This window comes from Caretta caretta, chromosome 1 (assembly GCF_965140235.1).
Source record: "Caretta caretta isolate rCarCar2 chromosome 1, rCarCar1.hap1, whole genome shotgun sequence".
NCBI lineage: Eukaryota > Metazoa > Chordata > Testudines > Cheloniidae > Caretta > Caretta caretta.
Genome location: NC_134206.1, coordinates 253,999,965 through 254,022,604, shown reverse-complemented (window position 1 = coordinate 254,022,604; position 22,640 = coordinate 253,999,965). Strand labels below are relative to the sequence as shown.

General features: G+C 45.8%; 2 protein-coding genes across 6 annotated transcripts in view; one reads left to right on the top strand and one right to left on the bottom strand.

The window, feature by feature from the left end:
- CHST11 (carbohydrate sulfotransferase 11) overlaps window positions 1-22,640 on the bottom strand; it is a 245,946-nt gene that overhangs the window by 62,070 nt on the left and 161,236 nt on the right. The window lies entirely within an intron of this gene.
- On the top strand, window positions 10,268-12,129 carry LOC142070125 (uncharacterized). Its single transcript, XM_075123254.1, has 2 exons — window positions 10,268-11,183; window positions 11,571-12,129. The coding sequence occupies exons 1-2, from the start codon at window positions 10,604-10,606 to the stop codon at window positions 12,110-12,112; spliced, it is 1,122 nt and encodes a 373-aa protein (XP_074979355.1). The 5' UTR covers window positions 10,268-10,603; the 3' UTR covers window positions 12,113-12,129.

Here is a 22,640-nt window from a genome sequence, read left to right as displayed (position 1 = left end):
CCACCCCACTGTCCTGCTGGTAATAGCTTATCTAAAGTGATCATCAAGTTGGGCCATTTCCAGCACAAATCCAGGTTCTCTCACTCCCTCACCCCCCTCCAAAAACCCCACACACAAGCTCATCTCCACGGTAACTGAGGACCTGAGAAAGGCCAGAGACATGATGTTTAGATGTGGATTTCCATTGAATCCAAAGAGGCATTCAGAAGTGATTCAGGCTCACCTTCAGGTACTTGCTTTGCCTGCATTCACAGAGGGAGTCTATGTCAGAACCAGGGTTAGAACCTAGGGTTTCCTCCCTCCAAATGTTGGGCTTAGACCACTAGGCCATGCTTCCCTCTAGTCAGGTAACCTCAACTGGAAAAGAAATCCTGAGCTAAAAGCCAACCAGAATGTTTTTAAAAACTACCCAGTGTTACTGGAACAAAGATTAATATGGGTCGGTCAGCCCAAAAGTAACTTTCATTTGCTTTTTTGTTTCCCAGCTCTGCGAAGTGCAGCCCCCCCTACTCCACCCACAGTCAGAGATCTCACTTTGCTCCATTGCCCCAGCGTGCACTGTGCTGGTGACAACTGAAGTCACCGTTAGTCCTAGAGAACGAAGTCTTGACATGGGGAAAGTCAGACCCTTTGATTTAAGCTACCTTTCCCCCATAAGCAGACCCCATGCTCCAGCAACACTGACCACAGTATAGAGGTCACTCATTTACCCAGCAGGGTAGATGCTAGGTCAGCTGAGTGGAGAAAAGATCTGCAAAGTTCTGCAGAGACAACGCAGGGCTGTGAGCTTTAAAGGGTTAAGCTTCAGCAGGAAGTTTGAAGTTGCCATGCAAAGCGGAACACTCTGTCCTGGGGCTCTCCCACACACCCAGACAGGGAACAGAAGACAGAGTACAGCCAGGCTTAGGGTGACCATACGTCCCATTTTGGCTGGGACAGTCCCTTTTTAAAGCCCTGTCTTGGCTGTCCTGACACCCCCCGCCCCTCCCAAAAAGGAGACATTTGTCCTTGATCAGTTGGCAAGAGTAATACGGGGCAAATGCCCACTTTTGTCAAAAAAAGTGGGGTGCAGTGCAGACAGGGTGAGCGGAAATGCCAGCCTCCTGTGGGGGGGGGGCAAAACTGGGGGAGGGAGGCAGCGTTACAGAATGCAGGGGGTTGGGGGTTCCCACAGGATTCCAGCCACGGGCAACAGCCTCCTGAGGTGGGAGGGGCCTCGGGCAAGCAGCTGGGGGTGTCCCGTTTTCTCTTTGGGAAATATGGTCACCCTAGTTCAATCGTTACAGCAATCTGTTTACTTTGCTATTTCTTGTTGTTAATTAAACAAGTAAGTTATTCTAAAACCTGCATCAATCATCAGCGAAAGCAAACAATGTTTTACTTACAATATTAATGCTTTACATTCCTGTCACAGCCTCTGACCAAGCATCTCAAATCCCTTTAGCAAGCAATGATTTATTCTCAAATCACTCATGTGAGAATTTTTTTTTAAAAAGTCTTTATTTTACAAAGGAGGGCAGTGTGGTCTAGTAGAAAATAGAACACTGGATTGGGACTCAGGAGATGAGTTCTAGTCCCAGCTCTGCCACTGGCCTGCTGGGTGACTTTGGGCACGTGGCCTCTGTGCCTCAGTTTCCCCATCTGTAAAATGGGAATAATGGTGCTGACTTCCTTTGTGAAGTGCTTGCGATCTACAGATGAAAAAAGTGCTGTATAAAAGCTAGGCATTATTAATACTAACAATACAGTTAGACTATTCAAAAAGCTTCAAAGGCAAATAGAAGTATAAAAAAAAACCAGACAATCTGGACACAATGTGGGGCCAATCCTCAACTGTTATAAATTGGCACAGTGCATCCATAAGAATGTACAAATGGCCATACCAAAGGTCCATCCAGTCTTCCGACAGCGGCCAATGCCAGAAGTTCCAGAGGGAATGAACAGAACAGGTAATCATCTAGTGATCCATCCCCTGTCATTAATGCAGCTATGTTACTTTACACTGACTGAGGACCTGGACCTGCAGATATCTATATTCAGTAGGCAGCTTTCAGTTTTGAACAACCATGAGGGAATTCTTTGTTATAGACTCCCCCCCTTCTGCCCCCCGCATTATAAAACAAAAAATGTATGTCTAATTCCTAGTGGAAACATTACATTACCTCGGAAAGCCTGATCAAACAGTCTTGCTCTTTATGCCCTGTCACTGTTGATAGGTACAGTAATATATCCTGCCTTTTTTAATATAAACTCCTTTCCAATAAACAGGTTTAATCCAGGGTGTTTAAAATGAAATACTGTTTGACATGGTTTCCACCCAGTGCCCCCTGTGTTTGCACCTATCACCTGGTCAGCTGAATAACTCTTTGTTTCCCCCGTCTCCATTTTTCTAAAGCAATTCTGTACATTTTCTGGCTTGCTTTCTGTAACCACTATTTACTCCTCCCGCTGAAGACTCGGTCATTTGTTTAACACAACACTCCCTAAAACAAAACCTTCATTCTTTGTTGTTTCATTACTATTTTTTGGCTAAGAGAGACTCTGAGGTGTACATGCTATATATTAGAAAGGCAGACTGAAGCTGCAATTCACAGGTCTTGCTCAGGAGAGGCATAAGAGGGGAATAGTAGGGATGTTGTAGGCAAAGCCTGAGGTGCTTTGGCTGAGCTGCGTGAGGAAATCTGCACAGCGCTTGCCAGCAATGTGCCTGGCTGTACTCAGTGCTACTAGATGCCCGCTTTCGTGAGCACTAAAGTACATCCCTTTTAAAAAAAAGATAAACAAACAGAAGCAAGACTTTCTGAAATCTTTCTTCTCAGAGGATTTCAATGGGTCACTTGTTTGAATCCAAATGATCAGCAAATGCCACTCCATCAGCACCTAATACTCTGCAGTACATTCATGTTCTGATGCATCACTCTGTAGTGTCTGCAGCCCCATGAGAGCCTGATCCTGCAATGATATCCATGCAGGCAGACCCCTGAGCCTGCACTGAGCTCCACTGGCTTCAGCTGAGCTCTGTGCAGACACAGCAATCCTCTTGCAGAGGTGTAATTGCATGAACAGCCTCTAAATCCGTATTAAACCTCCCACTGACTTCAGTGGGTGCAAGATGGAGCTCTGGTTCTCTGTTTCCTTGACCTTGTCTAGGGTTGCATACAGAACGTGTTTTTGTGTTTGGGGAATTAAAGATCCACCCATTTCAAACTGGGTCATTCTTTCACATAGCCTGTCCAGACCAAAAAATAAAACCAAATGTAACCTTCCTGAACTCAATACTGTTGCTGAAGCTCGCTGTGTGGATAGGTTCAGAAAAATAAGCTGTCGTAATTTAGCACCTAGAGCTGTGGGATTCCCTCTAAGTTCCAGCCACAACAGACAGACTATTTCTCTCCCGGAACCAGTTCATACGTGCTCCTGAAGTCTGAGGAAGTTGCGTTTGAATTAAGCATGCAAAATGCAAGTCTCACTCTGAATCCCTAAGTGATGGTCAGGTTCACACAGGGAACACAGCATTGCCAAATCTTGCGATTTATTGGCGAGTCTTGCAATATACCACATTTTCCTTATAGCCCCAGTGGCTGAGTTAAGTGATGACTTGAGTACTTCAGCTTTCATTAAAAAAAAAAAAAAATTTAGCCTTCGTGGTTGGAGTGAAAAGTTTGAAAGTGTGAAGAAAGAGCACCCTAAATGCTTAGAAACTAGAAGGCAAAGACAAAGAACACAACATTTATTTAAAAAAAAAATCTAATGATTTTTAAATCAATCATGATTTTTGAACACTTGGGTCTAACAAAGCTAGGAACGTGGAATGGGAAGTTGGAGTAAGAGGCTATCTTGGAAGAGACGGCTGGAAGGGCTGTTGGAAGATCAATAGAGAACCCTGGAAGAGGCAAGTCTCCTCATACCAATTACAGAATATTTTATGCAACAGATGCAATATGTGACTCTACAGTCTGCCCCTAACCTCCTTGTACCACAGCTTCTTGTTTTTTCAGAGCCAACAGAGCCTCAAAGTATATTTAGGCACCTCACTCTCATTGAAATCAGTGAGAGTGAGGTGCCTAAATATCTTTGAAGATCTGGGCCTGAGGTTACCTGACCCAAAGAAGAATTCAGCGGGCAAGGAGAGTTAGAAAGGGAACTCATGAGGGATTCTCCTTCCCACAACAGCCTTCTTTATGGTAAAACCTCTTCAGCTTGCTGGTGGAGAATTTCCCCAGCCCAGGCAATGCCTGGGACAGCTGTAGGCTGCCTTGCCCAACCCATACCCCTCTGCCCCCAGTAAGATCTGGATAGGATGAAAGAGGAATGTCCCTACAGCATACACAGCTGCATGGATTCTCTGTTGTGGCTGTCTGCAAAGCAGCCCAGAGGAGCTTGGGGGGCTGGGGGGGGGGGGGGGGGGAAGAGGCCGGAAACTACCATAAATTAGGGCAGTTCCTGCAGCTACATTGGGGAAATGACTGTCCTATACAATAGGAATTCTGGCTTTTGGCTAGATGAGGATTGACTGTATAGTATTAAGACAGCATGAGGCTAATTTGTGTGCCAGACAGAAGGAGGCAAAGTGCTTGCTCACACTACACTTGACTCGAGCCAGCTATTAAAGCATAACTCCCAACAGCACTGAATTCACGTACAAACAGAGAAGGAGGCAGTAGGGAGTGATTCAAGAATGCTGCCGCACAGCTCATTTCCCCAGAGAGCAAGTGAACACTGGAGTGAGATAAATCTTCTATTGGTTTCACCTCTGGAGAGCTCCTGAGATGGGTACCCTAGGAGATGCTTACAGCATCTATTGTACGTCTGCTACCACATCTCCTAATGCCAGAGCTGTGACAGCCTGGCTCAATCCACGTTTTATTACCGGCACAAAGTTAAGGTGTGTGGGGGGGGAAGAGAAGCAGTAAAAGGAGAGGAGTACTAGTGGCACCTTAGAGACTAACAAATGTATTTGAGCATAAGCTGTAGCTCACGAAAGCTTGTGCTCAAATAAATTTGTTAGTCTCTAAGGTGCCACTAGTACTCCTTTTCTTTTTGCGAATACAGACTAACACGGCTGCTACTCTGAAACCAGTAAAAGGAGAAATGACCATTGTTACCATGCCAATATACACAAATCAGAACAACCGGATTGCTGCACTTCTCCAAGGAGCGGTTTAAAGTGGCCTTTGCCCAGAGCTAGTTTTGTACATGGCAACATGTTAACCAGAGAGAAAAGTTCGGGAATTGATAAATTTATCTATAAGCATTTTGGGGCAGAGGCTGTTCACTATATATACTCTTGTGGTTAAAGGAAAGGACCGAGAGCCAGAAGCTTTGGGTTCTAATTCTTGAGTCATCCAGAATTTTCAGTGGGACTTGGGCTAGTCACAACCTCTGTGCTTCCATTTCCATAGCTATAGAATCATAACCTTTGCCTACCGCTTCATCATTCATCAATATGGGTACAACTCTTTCAACTCCTCTCATTATGGTGCTATATAAACGATATATAGCATTATTACTATAACATCCTACTGTCTGATTAAGAATCCACTAGGTGTTTTGCCAATCTCAACCTACAGACCTTCCTGATTCTCATCAGTGATGAGAAACAATGTTACTTTTGAAATCTGAAAAAAAAAAAAAAAAACCCATAAAACTTCATACAATTTGCTTGATAATGTATTGGGAAAGTCAATTTAAGACTTTCATAATAAAATAATACCTAGCACATACACAGAATCATAACATAGTTAAAGCTCAGAGGAGTAATACCTAGATAGCATCTTTCAATTTCAGAGAACTTCACAAACATTAATTTATTCTCACAACACTTCCGTTAAGTTAGATATTCTTATCCACCTTTTACAGATAAAGAAACTGAGGCACAGAGATTGCTGCCCAAGGCCACACACACTAAAGTTACTGCTGGAGCTATGGTTAGAGATCAGAATTGGCGCAGATCACTAAACAGCAATGCCTCCCATGGGAAGAGACCTGTTACTCCCCTGCCGAGGAACTGTCGGATATTACACTGACATTGAACCAGATCTCAGGCAAAAGTACAGTCCCGCCCGGGGATGCGGGGGGGCAGGGGCTAGTTTCCAACAGGGAGACCATGCTTCAGGACTGCTTCTGAGGACTTTTTCTAACGTGGCTTAAACAACTCTATCGAAACAGAAAGAGTGGACACAAATCCCAGAGAATTTCTAATATTTATTAGTCAGGGATAGATCTGGTAAACTGGAGGGATGCTGAAGTCCACAAATGAAGACAGCAAAGGACGTTTCCAGACTGCAGCTTTCAGTAGACTTGGGCAGCCTGCCAGTGCCATTTTTGCCAACAGCAGCTAAACTCTGATTGCCCCCAGAGCAGCGGGTCAGTGAGATAAATGTTTGAACAAATCCCTGCAAAATCTGATGCCTGGCAGGCTTCAGTGACATTTCCAGACTACAAATGAGAGGCAATGACTTCTCAGTTCAACAGTTTCAATGGGAAAGCAAACAGGATGGTGCACAGGCTGAAGAGGAGGTAAAATATGGTATTAACAGAGTGGGAGAAGGTACTTCCAAAACTAAACCATTACTAATTAAAAGCAATGTGACTTTTAGAAAGGACAAACTGAAATGGTGGAAAAACCAAATAGCACATAGGTAGTTTGAAAATTCTTTGGCTGACCTTTGTTCTGTGCTTGCACAGTGCCGAACACAAGGAGATTCTGGTACATGACGGGATATGTAATATAAAGACTAAATTATATAGTCTGAGAACAACCAGGGGATACAAGCAGCAAAATAATTCCCAAGCCCTTTTAGCTTGTGGTAGATTTGTATGTTAAGCTACATGATTTCAAATGTGAAAGACTCTGAAACCTGATGCCAGTGATGGTTATTCACATAACAGTAGCCCCAAGAGGAACCGAACCATCATCAGAGCTCCATTGTGCTAGGTGCAGAATTCCCACTCATGAAAGAGGTTGTGGGATTTCAGAGTTGTGGTGAGAAGACACTCTCTCCCACTCACCACTCCGGTGACATACAGGGGCTGGAGCAGTATCCCCTTGGCACAGACACAGCATAGAGCTGTTGTGGGTAACTCTATACTGGCCACCACAGGAGGGCAGGGAGTGTCTCAGAAGTGGGACGGAGGTCTCCATGGTGCACACAACTATGGAGCTCCTAAGTTGCTCCAGACTGCCCAAGGCTGCACAAAAAGCTCCTGATCCAAAACCCACTGAAATCAATGGGGGAAAACAAGACTCCCATTAACATCAAGAGACTTTGGATCAGGCCTAAAATCAGTGTTAAATTCAGGACTAGGACCCAAGAGTTTCTGGCATCTAGTAATGTATTCAGACCACTAGGCCATGCTTCCGTACCAAACATATAGGACCTGATCCAAGGCCCACAGTAGAAAAACTCCCATTGACTTCAGTGGGCTTTGGATCAGACCTATAAAGAACATATAATGTTACAAAAGTAATAAACAGAAGAATAATCAAAAGTATTAGTGTATTCTGGCTAGATCAGAGAGCTGATGCAAAACCAATAAAATTTCATAGAAACAGAAGTACAGTACTTGAAAACCACACAGAACTTATGCATGAAATAAGTTTAATTATGGAATATTCTCAAAATCAAATTCCAAATACAGAGAAAAGAGCTACGCATAGAGTTTTACATATCTATTTACTCAGTGAAAAAAGAGACTACATGAAAGTGGTGATTTAACTGATGGCACAGTAAACAAGATTTCAGATAGCAATATTAACATCATTTAGTGCCTTTACCAGAGAATTGATGATAGGCCATCTGCCACAAAAGGAAATTAAAAGAAAGAGGATTCAATTCCCTCTCACACATACATGGAAACACTTTTGCATTTCAAAGAAACTCAATCTTTAAAGATTAGCTTTCTGAGGTGAATGGTGGAGGGGGCAAGTGGTGGGTAAAAGGTTTGTTGAGACAAGGTCACTAGAGTTTGTCCAACAAACAGTTAAATATCGGCTGCAGTGTGGAAGCCATAGAAAGGGAAGACTGGCTCCAGTGAACAGAACAGGATTTTATTATTCTCAAATGTTTACGGCCAGATTGATTTTTCCACTGAAATCAACAGGGTTACTCCAGATTTATACTGGTAAAGTTGAGATCAGTATGTGACTCCCTAAGAAAAAAAAACTTAGTTCTTGGATCACGCAGTGGATCTCCACTCCAATATTTTGCTTTCTCCATGGCTCCAATCATGCAATGAGCTTGTGCAACTTCTGTGCCATGGAGAGCCCCATTGACTTAAACAGGGCTCCCTGCAGACACAGAGATCAGCACAGAGCTCACTTCATGATTGAGTCCGTGTTGTAGAACTGAGGACTGACAGTCCTGTACATGTTAGGAGAACAGAATATGGGATGCAAAAAGTCCTGTGTGAACCTTTCATCAGAACGTGCTCTGATCTCAGGTGAGCATTTCCAGATGCTGCACATTATGGTTACAGAAAAAAAAGAGAGAATACATTTTTACACCTTTTTTAAATCTGAAAAAGGAAGCTGTCCCTTCAATTCTGTTCTAGTGACGTGCCTTACCCCAAGCAGATCAATAGATAAACAGACTGATCACTACAGAACAGGAGTGGAAGGAAAATTTCCTCATGTATAAACATTTTAAAAGGTTTCCAGGGTTGAGGTTTACATGCTCTAGTAGACAATGATTCATCTATCAGCTCCCTTTTACTGGTACTGCTTTTCCAGTGTTTGTGCTCTATTATACATTATAAATGAGTGTCAGATATTATTCACACAGTGGTTGCTTTTGTCAGCTTAGATGTGCACATGTCCTCCCATGGCTATACATCAAATGAGATCTCTTACTCAATGAGATGATTTCTCCATTTTCCTGTGACATGGTAGAGCATTTTATGAGGGCAACTTTAAAAACAATACAAGTGCAAAGCGGTTTCCAACAGTAGTAAAGCAGTGTTTTCTGACTGTAACATACTGTAAGTTACAGGATCTGATCCAAAGCACACTGAAGTCCATGCGATTTTTTTCAATGGATTTTAATGATCTTTGGATTAGGCCCGTAGTGTGCTTCAATTTATGGAGGGTGTCAGAAAGGCAACAAATGCAATATAGAGAAGTAAAAAGCACCAGCTCCTGTCTGATGTTAAACCAAAAGGTTTAAATGAAGCATAAAGTCATGAAAGTCATTCTGATGAGGAGTGAAGCTCCAACTTTCCAGTATGGACAAGCACCCAGACGTTAAACGGATTATCAGTTTCATATACGTTTCTTGAATGGACTTAGTTCTTGTGAGTGGTGCAGGGCTGGCTAGTCCTGGAGACCGAAACCCTCCAATTTCCTACAGTAGAGGCCCAAGAGCAATGCAGACTTCCCTGCACTACCAAGCCACTGTTTTTCTACCATCACCTGGAGGCATTAATTCTAGAAATAAGTGGGTAATTAAGTTTCCATACCTATTCAGTCCTTGGCCTCTCTGTGATTAACAATAAAAAAAGGTCACAATGGGTGTTTTAGTTACACAAATTGAGATCAAAACTTCAGTTCTAAACCTCTCTAGACCACAAAGCTGCCAGTCATGCCAAATTCTGTAGTAGCTTTGGTTCGTGCACGAATGGTGACTAAGTTGTAAATCCCAAGCTCATTTTCCTTGTGAGCCAAATCTGGATTTAAACTTGGTTTTCCTGAGGCAAAGGGCTTTTCACCACGGTACTTTCCAACTCCTTAATTTTAGTACTGTATACAATACAGCTTTATCTGCTCAATGACAGTGCTTGCATAGCTAACTATTTTATTTGTGAGCGTCTTGCAAACTAAAAATCAGAGGTGACCTGCACCTTTTCTTGGCGTCATGTTCCTGACACGAGGGCAGTATGACCAAACGTATCTTTGAATCTTAATTCATGGTCCACAGCTGTCCTCGGTTAGTCACAACTGTGTTTGCATAAAGCAGTGATGAAAATTCCATTGCCACTTTTGCACCCAGAGGTGCAGATTGTGGGAGAATAGGGGGCTTGACCACCAGGAGATACAAATGACAGACTGAATCTACCTGCCCTAGAGGTAAAATGATATTTATTGCATACAGGCATTACTTTTAACATACTCCAATAGCAACTGTTTGCTGGTTCAGAAAGAAGGCCCTGAGCCTGTTTGGCTATTTATCCAAAAATCCTTTCTTTGTCTGTCGGCCAAAGCCGCAATATCGGGACAAATGGCCCGGTCAGGACGCAGGACAAAGACCTAAGCCCTGGTCTACACTAGGACTTTAGGTCGAATTTAGCAGCGTTAAATCGATTTAAACCTGCACCCGTCCACACAATGAAGCCCTTTATTTCGACTTAAAGGGCTCTTAAAATCGATTTCCTTACTCCACCCCTGACAAGTGGATTAGCGCTTAAATCGACGTTGCCGGCTCGAATTTGGGGTACTGTGGACACAATTCGATGGTATTGGCCTCCGGGAGCTATCCCAGAGTGCTCCATTCTGACCGCTCTGGACAGCGCTCTCAACTCAGATGCACTGGCCAGGTAGACAGGAAAAGAACCGCGAACTTTTGAATCTCATTTCCTGTTTGGCCAGCGTGGCAAGCTGCAGGTGACCATGCAGAGCTCATCAGCACAGGTGACCATGATGGAGTCCCAGAATCGCAAAAGAGCTCCAGCATGGACCGAACGGGAGGTACGGGATCTGATCGCTGTTTGGGGAGAGGAATCCGTGCTATCAGAACTCCGTTCCAGTTTTCGAAATGCCAAAACCTTTCTGAAAATCTCCCAGGGCATGAAGGACAGAGGCCATAACAGGGACCCGAAGCAGTGCCGTGTGAAACTGAAGGAGCTGAGGCAAGCCTACCAGAAAACCAGAGAGGCGAACAGCCGCTCTGGGTCAGAGCCCCAAACATGCCGCTTCTATGATGAGCTGCATGCCATTTTAGGGGGTTCAGCCACCACTACCCCAGCCGTGTTGTTTGACTCCTTCAATGGAGATGGAGGCAATACGGAAGTAGGTTTTGGGGACGAAGAAGATGATGATGAGGAGGTTGTAGATAGCTCACAGCAAGCAAGCGGAGAAACCGGTTTTCCCGACAGCCAGGAACTGTTTCTCACCCTAGACCTGGAGCCAGTACCCCCCGAACCCACCCAAGGCTGCCTCCTGGACTCAGCAGGCGGAGAAGGGACCTCTGGTGAGTGTACCTTTTAAAATGCTATACATGGTTTAAAAGCAAGCATGTGAAAGGATTACTTTGCCCTGGCATTTGCGGTTCTGCCTTTGCAAAAGGTTTCTGGGGAGGGCAGCCTTATTTCGTCCTTCATGGTAGGACACTTTACCACTCCAGGCCAGTAACACGTACTCGGGAATCACTGTAGAACAAAGCATTGCAGTGTATGTTTGCTGGCATTCAACCAAAATCCGTTCACGCGGTGGGAGGAGGCAAAATGCGACCTTGTAACGAAAGCACATGTGCTATGTATGTAATGTTAACAGCAAGGTTTACCCTGAAAGAGTGTAGCGACTGTTTTATAAAATGTGTCTTTTTAAATACCACTGTCCCTTTTTTTTTCTCCACCAGCTGCATGTGTTTCAATGATCACAGGATCTTCTCCTTCCCAGAGGCTAGTGAAGCTTAGAAAGAAAAAAAAACGCACTCGCGATGAAATGTTCTCCGAGCTCATGCTGTCCTCCCACACTGACAGAGCACAGACGAATGCGTGGAGGCAAATAATGTCAGAGTGCAGGAAAGCACAAAATGACCGGGAGGAGAGGTGGAGGGCTGAAGAGAGTAAGTGGCGGGCTGAAGAGAGTAAGTGGCGGGCTGAAGACAGGGCTGAAGCTCAAAGGTGGCGGCAGCGTGATGAGAGGAGGCAGGATTCAATGCTGAGGCTGCTGCAGGACCAAACCAGTATGCTCCAGTGTATGGTTGAGCTGCAGCAAAGGCAGCTGGAGCACAGACTGCCACTGCAGCCCCTCTGTAACCAACCGCCCTCCTCCCCAAGTTCCATAGCCTCCACACCCAGACGCCCAAGAACGCGGTGGGGGGGCCTCCGGCCAACCAGCCACTCCACCACAGAGGATTGCCCAAAAAAAAGAAGGCTGTCATTCAATAAATTTTAAAGTTGTAAACTTTTAAAGTGCTGTGCTTAAAGTGCTGTGTGGCATTTTCCTTCCCTCCTCCACCACCCCTCCTGGGATACCTTGGTAGTCATCCCCCTATTTGTGTGATGAATGAATAACGAATGCATGACTGTGAAGCAGCAATGACTTTATTGGCTCTGCAAGCAATGATTAAAGGGAGGAGGGGAGGGTGGTTAGCTTACAGGGAAGTAGAGTGAACCAAGGGGCGGGGGGGTTCATCAAGGAGAAACAAACAGAACTTTCACACCGTAGCCTGGCCAGTCATGAAACTGGTTTTCAAAGCTTCTCTGATGCGTACCGCGCCCTCCTGTGCTCTTCTAACCGCCCTGGTGTCTGGCTGCGTGTAACCAGCAGCCAGGCGATTTGCCTCAACCTCCCACCCCGCCATAAACATCTCCCCCTTACTCTCACAGATATTGTGGAGCACACAGCAAGCAGTAATAACAGTGGGAATATTGGTTTCGCTGAGGTCTAAGCGAGTCAGTAAACTGCGCCAGCGTGCCTTTAAACGTCCAAATGCACATTCTACCACCATTCTGCACTTGCTCAGCCTGTAGTTGAACAGCTCCTGACCACTGTCCAGGCTGCCTGTGTATGGCTTCATGAGCCATGGCATTAAGGGGTAGGCTGGGTCCCCAATGATACATATAGGCATTTTAACATCCCCAACAGTTATTTTCTGGTCTGGGAATAAAGTCCCTTCCTGCAGCTTTTGAAACAGACCAGAGTTCCTGAAGATGCGAGCATCATGCACCTTTCCCGGCCATCCCACGTTGATGTTGGTGAAACGTCCCTTGTGATCCACCAGAGCTTGCAGCACTATCGAAAAGTACCCCTTGCGGTTTATGTACTCGGCGGCTTGGTGCTCCGGTGCCAATATAGGGATATGGGTTCCGTCTATAGCCCCACCACAGTTAGGGAATCCCATTGCAGCAAAGCCATCCACTATGACCTGCACATTTCCCAGGGTCACTACCCTTGATATCAGCAGATCTTTGATTGCGTGGGCTACTTGCATCACAGCAGCCCCCACAGTAGATTTGCCCACTCCAAATTGATTCCCAACTGACCGGTAGCTGTCTGGCGTTGCAAGCTTCCACAGGGCTATCGCCACTCGCTTCTCAACTGTGAGGGCTGCTCTCATCTTGGTATTCATGCGCTTCAGGGCAGGGGAAAGCAAGTCACAAAGTTCCATGAAAGTGCCCCTACGCATGCGAAAGTTTCGCAGCCACTGGGAATCGTCCCAGACCTGCAACACTATGCGGTCCCACCAGTCTGTGCTTGTTTCCTGAGCCCAGAATCGGCGTTCCACAGCATGAACCTGCCCCATTAGCACCATGATGCATGCATTGTCAGGGCCCATGCTTTCAGAGAAATCTGTGTCCATGTCCTGATCACTCACGTGACCGCGCTGACGTCGCCTCCTCGCCCGGTATCGCGTTGCCATGTTCTGGTGCTGCATATACTGCTGAATAATGCGTGTGGTGGTTAATGTGCTCCTAATTGCCAAAGTGAGCTGAGCGGGCTCCATGCTTGCCGTGGTATGGCGTCCGCACAGAAAAAAGGCGCGGAACGATTGTCTGCCGTTGCTCTGATGGAGGGAGGGGCGACTGACGACACGGCTTACAGGGTTGGCTTCAGGGAGCTAAAATCAACAAAGGGGGTGCCTGTACATCAAGGAGTATTTCAGGCAGGACTGCACGGAGGGTTCCAATAAGAAATGGTGCACCTAAGTTATCGTTGTTATTGGAACAAGGAGGTTAGCCTGGCCTCTGATTGATACATGGCTAGATTTACCTCGCTGCACCTTCTCTGTGAGTGACTGCAGTGTGACCTAGAGGAATGAGTCCCCTAGACAGGGGAGGAGGCAAATGAGTACAAAACAAATCTGGTCTATTTCTTGTTTTGACCCACTCCATCTATCTTTTACATCTTTGGCTGGCAGCAGACGGTGCAGAAGGACTGCATGCCATCCACATCTCATGGCTGCTCGGCAGAAGATGGTACAGTACGACTGCTAGCCATCCCCATCTCTTGCCTGCCTGGCAGAAGATGGTGCAATACGACTGCTAGCAATCCTCATCTCTTGCCTGCCTGGCAGAAGATGGTACAGTACGACTGCTAGCAGTCCGTATCGCCTGCCCGCTCACCATAAGACGGTTCAATAGGACTGACTGCAGGACTAAAGAGAATGACCTGGTCAAGTCACTCCAAATTTAGTCCCTGCGACCATGTCTGCCCAGGCGCTCCCAGCCGACGCGGCCAGGAGCACCTCGGGCACGACGAGGAGGACTACCAATCGTATTGCACCGTCTGCTGCCAGAAGGCAATGGGTTGCTGCTACTGTGCAGCAAAGCCGTACCGCGTCTGCCAGGAGACATAGGGTGACGGTTACCTGAGCGGGCTCCATGCTTGCTGTGGTATGGCGTCTGCACAGGTAACTCAGGAAAAAAGGCGCAAAATGATTGTCTGCCCTTGCTTTCACGGAGGGAGGGAGGGAATGGGGGCCTGACGACACGTACCCAGAACCACCCGCGACAATGTTTTAGCCCCATCAGAGTGCTCCATTGTGACTGCTCTGGACAGCACTCTCAGATGCCCGATTGTTTGCCATTGCTCTGACGCTGGGAGGGGCGCTTACAGGGTTGGCTTCAGGGAGCTAAAATCAACAAAGGGGGTGGCTTTACATCAAGGAGTATTTCAGGCAGGACTTCACGGAGGGTTCCAATAAGAAATGGTGCACCTAAGTTATTGTCCTTATTGGAGCAAGAAGGTTAGCCTGGCCTCTGATTGATACATGGCTAGATTTACCTCGCTGCACCTTCTCTGTAAGTGATTGCAGTGTGATCTAGAAGAATGAGTCCCCTAGACAGGGGAGGGGGGGAAGCAAATGAGTACAAAACAAATCTGGTCTATTTCTTGTTTTGATCCACTCCATCTATCTTTTACATCTTTGGCTGGCAGCAGACGGTGCAGAAGGACTGCATGCCATCCACATCTCATGGCTGCTCGGCAGAAGATGGTACAGTACGACTGCAAGCAGTCCGTATCGCCTGCCCGCTCACCATAAGACGGTTCAATAGGACTGACTGCAGGACTAAAGAGAATGACCTGGTCAAGTCACTCCAAATTTAGTCCCTGTGCCCATGTCTGCCCAGGCGCTCCTGATCGACCTCACAGAGGCGACCAGGAGCACCTCAGACATGACGATGACGGCTACCAGTCGTACTGTACCGTCTGCTGCCACAAGGCAAGGGGTTGCTGCTACTGTGTAGCAATGCCGTACCGCGTCTGCCAGCACCCAGGAGACATAGGGTGACGGTTACCTGAGCGGGCTCCATGCTTGCTGTGGTATGGCGTCTGCACAGGTAACTCAGGAAAAAAGGCGCAAAATGATTGTCTGCCCTTGCTTTCACGGGGGGAGGGAGGGAACGGGGGGCTGACGATATGTACCCAGAACCACCCGCGACAATGTTTTAGTCCCATCAGGCATTGGGATCTCAACCCAGAATTCCAATGGGCAGCGGAGACTGCGGGAACTGTGGGATAGCTACCCACAGTGCAATGCTCCGGAAGTCGACGCTTGCCTCGGTACTGTGGAAGCGATCCGCCGAGTTAATGCACTTAATGCACTTAGAGCATTTTCTGTGGGGACACACACACTCGAATTTATAAAACCGATTTCTAAAAAACCGACTTCTATAAATTCGACCTTATTCCGTAGTGTAGACATACCCTAAGCCACTGTCCCTTATTGTGAAGGAAAGCAACTTTCGTACTGCATATATTCACAACTCCTGGATTTTGAGATCCACATTTTCAGCGATGGTTAGGGGTGCAAACCCTTCAGGATTCTCCTGGAGTCTCCAGGAATTGAAGATATAATCTTTAATTAAAGATTATGTCGTGTGATGAAACCTCCAGGAATACATCCAACCAAAATTGTCAACCCTAGCGATGGTAACAATGGGTGTGCAGGCAAATTCCTGCTTTTGCTTACCCAAGGTAGGTAACTTCATGCACTGTAGAGGTTGCAGTGACTGCAGCAGTGTAAATGAAGGAAGAAGTTAGTTTACACTGTATATACCTGATCAGCAAAGGAGGCCTATTTTGACACCCCATCAAGCTATTTAATATTCCAAATTTATACAAGTAAATTTTACAGATCTTGACTAATCCAAACAAGAAGCATCTTTTCCTTGGATTAAGCTAGGGTTGCCAACTTTCTATTTGCAGAAAACTGAACACTCTTGCCCTGCCCCTGCCCCGCCCCTTCTCTGAGGCTCGCCCCAACTCACTCCATCCTCACTGTCCCTCACCCTCGCTGACTTTCACCAGACTGGGGCAGGGGTTTGGGGCGTGGGAGGTGGTGAGGGCTCCGGCTGGGGGTACAGGCTCTAGGGTTCATGCTGGGACTGAGGGGTTTGGAGTGTGGGAGTGGGATCTGGGCTGGGGCAGGCAGTTGGGGTGTGTGGGGGGGTGCAGGCTCTGGGAGGGAGCTTGGGTGCGGGAGGGCACTCGGGCTGGGGCAGAAGGTTGGAGCATGGGAGAGGGCTCGGGGTGCAGGCTCCAGGGGGTGCTTACCTCAGGCGGCTCTTGGGAAGCTGCTGGCATCTCGCTCTGGCTCCCAGGCGGAGGTACGGCCACGCGGTTCTGGGCGCTGGCCCTGCCAATGGGAACTGTGGTGCTGGCGTTCGGGGTGAGGGCAGCGCGCAGAGCCCCTGTGGCTGCCCCTATGCCTAGGAGCCAGGGGGAGATGCTGGTGGCTTCCCAGTAGCTGTGCGTAGCTGGGAAGGCACCCTGCCTGCCCCGCTGCAGGCGGCCAACCGGACTTTGAACAGCCTGGTCAGCGGTGCTGACCAGAACCGCCAGGGTCCCTTTTTGACTAGGCATTTCAGTCAAAAAACTGGATGCCTGGCAACCCTAGATTAAGCAACCATTTGCTGTATAAAAATAACCTAACCCCTTCCTCTACCCCCACCCCCCAAATGTTACTTGAAAAACCAAAAGGAAGAAAAAGAAACTAAAAAAACCAAGCAAACCTGCAAATAATGCTGAATATCTAAAATTACCAAGTTAATTTGAAAGATCACACACTGAACTTTTTCCGACTTAAAAACAAGCTCCTGATTGTGGGGGTTTAGTACCAGCCCATTAAAAAACGTAAAATGCGCCAGCAGCATAGGAACATTCAGCACAGCTGGCCTAATGTAAAAACAAAGTATGTAATTGTATGCCATTAACAAAATTGTGCCTTCAAGAGTGGCTAATTTATCTAAGGCTTGACTCTGAGTAGTGCTCAGCAGCTTAACAATTTCCACTTATCCAAAGCTTCTCATGCTGCAGAAAAGTTTCTAACAGTTTGGTTTCTTACATTGTTGTTCCAGGGTCAAATTTGTCACTTGGATGCATAAACTGGGCTCCTCTTTCAACCCTCTCGCCCTCCCGTTCACTGTCAGCCTGTTCTTTTCTCCTCTATCCCAGCTGTGAGCTACCTGCTTCCTAGGAAAGAGGGCCAGCAGATACCTAATGGCACAAAAATATTCTGCAGAACAGTTATGCAGTATGTGTTCTCTGTGTCATTTGAGAGCCATGACGAAGAAAACGACGTGCCCATGAAAAGTCATTAGAGACAGCTTAAACCCATGGAAGTGTCCAGAGGGGCCTTGCAACTGTAACAGAGGGCTAGGATGCGCAGAAATATGTGGTGGGGAATTTCAAGTTCCTTGAAATCTAGGATGAAAATCACAGTGTTTTCCAGTGGCATCTGCCTTCAAAGCAGCCAGCAAGACATTTCAATAATGTACCACCAAGGGGTCAGTGTGGTTACCAATAGCAAATTACTGCTGCCTCTAACTTGTTGCCCTTTCTGTAATGAGTTACTTTGTATATAGTAACCTGGCTCTGATTTGGCTCATCCCATGTTCCCATAGGCCATACTCCCACTTTGTGCTGTTTACCAATCATCTGTCAGTTACAAGTATTGGAGGAAGCAGGAGGTTTGAGCCGGTGCTCACACGTTTGAGGCTGAATCTGTAGCAAATTGCTACATGTTTTGTCACTCACTTATGAAGCTCACAGAAGTATATACGCCTTAAGTCTGTTCCTTCCCACTCTTAAATCAATGGGAGCCCAATTTGCACATCCAAAGGCAGAATCTAGCCCTACCATAGGAATATGAGAAACCAGTTGCTCTGCGTAAATTGCTGGAAAGGGGATAATCATTAAGCAGCCAAGCCCTGCTCAGAAGAAATTGCCTTAGGTGAACTAAACGCTCCTCAAGGCATGATTATCTTAACCACATACAAATTGGCCAGCTGAAATCATGGGAGCCCTGCGCCTGTATAAGCAAGTGGATCTGGCCCTTGTTATTAATACAGAAACAAAGTTAACCATTCTTTATTCTGAGTGCTATAAAACTGCTTTCTAAAAAGATAAAGATGATATTCTGAATAAAGCAATTCTGGAACACAACTGTGACAAGACTGCTAGAAGATAAAGCATCCCCTAAAGATTAGGTAACTGAGCATCCACCCAAAGTAACAGCTAGTCTTCCAGGTTCCGAAGAGTCAGAGACTTCAAGTAGGGTGACCAGACATCCCGTTTTGGCCGGGAGAGTTGCCCTTTTAAGCCCTGTCCCAGACATAATGATTTTTTTTTTTTTTGGCAAAAATGGGCATTTGTCCTGTTTCATAGTGAGGATCACGAGTTGGCAAGAGGAAATGGAACAAATACCCAGTTTTGTTAAAAAAGTGGGGTGTGCCCCCTGGCAGGCACAGAGGAACATTCGGGGGGGGGGGGAGTGGCGACGCGAGGCACCGGATGGCAGAGCTTGAGCAGTCAGCCCCAGCCCTGGGGCAGCATGGGGCTCAGGCACTCAGTCCCAGCCCCGGGCAGCGCAGTGCTCAGGCGATGCTGGGGGGGCTCAGGTGAGCAGTGACACCGGGTGGCTCAGACCGGCCCTGCGCAGTATCCTGTTTTTACTTTGGGAAATATGGTCACCCTAATTTAAAGGTCAGTAAAGATCATTGTGATCACTTAGTTGACCTCCTGCAAAGCAGCGGGCACAGAATTTCACCAAGTGTTTCCTGCATTGGGTCCATCAACTTGTAGCTGTGTATTTTTACTTTAGACATGTCAGGTAGCCATATCCTCAGCTGATATAAATTGGCATAATGCCAATGAAGTTAGCTGAACTATGATAATTTATTTCTTTTGAGGATCTGGTGCTGTGTCCTTTCCAGTCTCATCTGCACAGAAAGTAAAAAGAATAAGAGTACTCACACACTTTCTTTTTTTTTTTTTTTTTTTTTGTAGCATTTGGCTTGTTTCAGAAAAAAAATTCATTCTAACCCCCTATTTACTCTCACTCATAACTTTTGGAAAATTATCTTTTGAGGGTGAAACATACCAGGTTTGTTCCCTGAAAACAGTGGTGGTTTTTCAAGCTTGACTAATAAAGCATTCACTTAGTTGCGTACTATGACTGCATACGTTTTTCCCTTGCTATGAAAAAAATTCCAAATTTTTTCATGTGGATAACTCAAACTGCTGAACATGATGTGCGATGTGAGAACGTTTCTGTCTTTAAAAAAAGCTGGTTGGAAATTACCAAAGCTGTGGACATTTCAAAACCACACAGCGAGAGCTCACAGTTCGACTTTCCCAGTATATCTGAGAGCTCACACTTGTATAGAGGTGTTCTGTGTGTGTGTGTGTGTGTGTGTATGCGTGTTTTCCCCTCCAGAAGCAAGCACTTTTCAGTGTTTTATAAGATATCAGGAGACACTAATGACCTGAAGTGGGTGAAGCACATATGCTGCATTACATCCTTAAAGTGCTATCAGTAGAAGTGTTCATCTCAATGAGTTCCTTCAACGTTTATCCATTATGACACGGTTGTTTTGCTTCATTGCTCAGTTAAAATTGTTCAGGTGTTAGAAACTTTATTTTTTCATGCATTAAGCTCCTGATCCCAAAGTCACCAAACAAGCAAAATTCCCACTAACGTCAATAGGAGTTGTGCATGCACAAGAAATGCAAAACTGGGTCCTTACAGAAGGATTTTCAAAGGAGTCAGAGAGAGAGGCACCCAACTCCAATGGAAATTCAATAGGAATAAGGTGCCTAATTTCCTTCTGCACCTTTAAAAATCCCAACCTTAATCTTTATTTCATCATGATATTTGATAACGTCATCAGATATTAAAATGAAAAGCTCAACTTCAGTGAAACAAACTCAATTTATCCTGATCAGCAGAAACACCTCTTTATTGTCATTACTCCCCACCCCACCAGGGAACAGTCTATTTTTGTAGTTGCTTTGGCTGTGGTTAGCATCAGCAGTATAGTATGCATCACATTAAATATATTAGTGGTTCCTGCATGGTCATTCTGGCACCATTGATGCTTTATACAATGCCTCCAGTTTTTCTGTTTAACCTAAATCATTTATCAGTCATTCACCAATGCCAATAAATCACAGTGTCTGGGGACCCTTAAACAGGAGCTGTAAAAAATATTAGTGTAGCAATTAAAGACTCAAGTAGTAATAAACTCTACTGGCATTACACCTTTAGAAAGCCTTACTGAAATTGAACAAACATTGCATATCAACAATTTGAAAGGAGCTTTTTCTTCTAGTTTAGAATAGCTACTGGCTTAGCCAGTGCAGGGGAGATTCAGGGTTATTTTTAACTGATCGTATAGACTAGAGTAAAAGAAGAAGAATGTGGGGTGGGAGGGGGAAGAGTTAGGGGGAAATGTGAATTTAAAAAACTTTTTCTTCCAGCAGATTGAAAGATCACCCCCACGACTCCAAACAAAAAGGGTTCTCAAACTATTCAGCAGGTTAATGCCAAATTCTGTCTGAACTAGTGGTAATGCCATGCTTCAAGAGCAGCACAACGGCAGGTTACCTAAATGTAAGATGAGTTTAACATCTGGCACGTCCTCTGTTTTGTTAATGGTGGAATAATTTTTCGAGAGAACTGCTTGGAATCCCATGAATAGGGACATTTATATTTAGAGTGAAGGATGTACTAGAAGTTGTAGTGCAGGGAACAATCTTGCATTAGTAGGGAAAGGCCAGAGGCCACTTTAATGGAATAGTATAACCCCAGTAATATAGCTCTTTAGAAGCCAATGGAGCTACGCTGGCGTACAGTGGAGAATCAGGGTCTAGATCTTACCCATCTTTAAAGTTCTGTGGTTTTGTCCAGGGACTATACCTTGCAGGGGATGGTTTCTATGAAACATCTCAGAATCCCATTGTAACCCAGGCAGTTACTTTGAACTGTTGGCTAAGCTGGACTGCAGATACCATAGTTAACACTATCTCAGAACACCTTGGGAAGGGTCAGCTCATTCGCTCAGGTCCATACCTACTACTAGGAGGAGCCTTTATAGACATGTTGTCTACTAAACACTGCCTCAAATCCCAGCATCTCCATCTGGTCTGGAAATGAACAAGCTTTACAGTGATTTTTCAGCCATCACCAGCTGTTGTTCCCAAATCAAAGAGAATGAAGGATAGAAACAAACAACAGAGCTTTGCTACCTAATATTCTCCGTACCCTCAATGCTCCTCTCCCTAGGATTGGTAGTCTTCATCCCATCAATAGCAGCTCCTGGGAGCAGAGAACAACTCTGATACAATCTACAAAACACCAAAGGGTTTTCAATCACAGGCATTGCCCGTGTGGAGCTTGATGAGTCACAGAGGCTCCTGGGCTCAGTTCTGCAGATATTGGTTCACCCATGCAGAATGGCTGCCCTCTTTGCACTATTCTGAGCTTGACCCCGGGGGCTCAGCGGCCAAAGTACCACAGGGTCTTCTGCTGCTGTGTTTCTTGCACCTCAGCCAAGGAGCAGCCGCGAATGCTGTGCTGGTCAGCAATAGCTTCCAGGTAGATGCCTGCAGAGAAATCTGCCAGTTCCCTGGGGAGCATGACACCCTTGGCCCTGTGCTCATCGCGTAAAGAGAACTACACATGCCAAACCAGTGGAGCCCCATTTCATGCTGGACACTCTCTACCTTGTGTCATTTTAGCCTTTCTTCCCTTTGGCGTTTCGGCTCTTTTGCTCCACTCCATGCCAGCCGCAGGTGGGCAGGACAGGACCCTGGGCAGGTAAATGTACTGGGTCGAACGCTAAAAAGCTCCTATTTTGTGTCGCTTATCCCAAGAGAAAACTATACTCCTGGTTTCTTGTATTTATCAACAACCCCCACAGCCTCCTGATTTTAAAGAAGAAACCACATAAATATTGACCATTTTTTAAAAAATTGCAGTGCAGAACAACATGCTTAAAGGCTGATACCTAGATGGGCTCATGGAACGAGTGGAAATTTCCTTCATGCTCTTTTTGCAACAGTATTCTCTTTCAGTCGTTTCCTCTCCACTATAAAGTGTTCTTTTATTATATCTGTGTTGAGCTGGCCCCAATGACGCACCGAAAATAGAAGAAACTACCACAGTGTGTTTTCCTCCCGCTAAACAGCAAGCTCC

What these genes read in the sequence shown, in the direction of transcription:
- LOC142070125 (XM_075123254.1), top strand. Translation starts at nt 10,604, where the DNA reads ATGCAGAGCTCATCAGCACAGGTGACCATGATGGAGTCCCAGAATCGC. An exon ending in AGGCGGAGAAGGGACCTCTG is followed by an intron (nt 11,184 to 11,570) that starts GTGAGTGTACCT and finishes TTTCTCCACCAG; the next exon opens with CTGCATGTGTTTCAATGATC.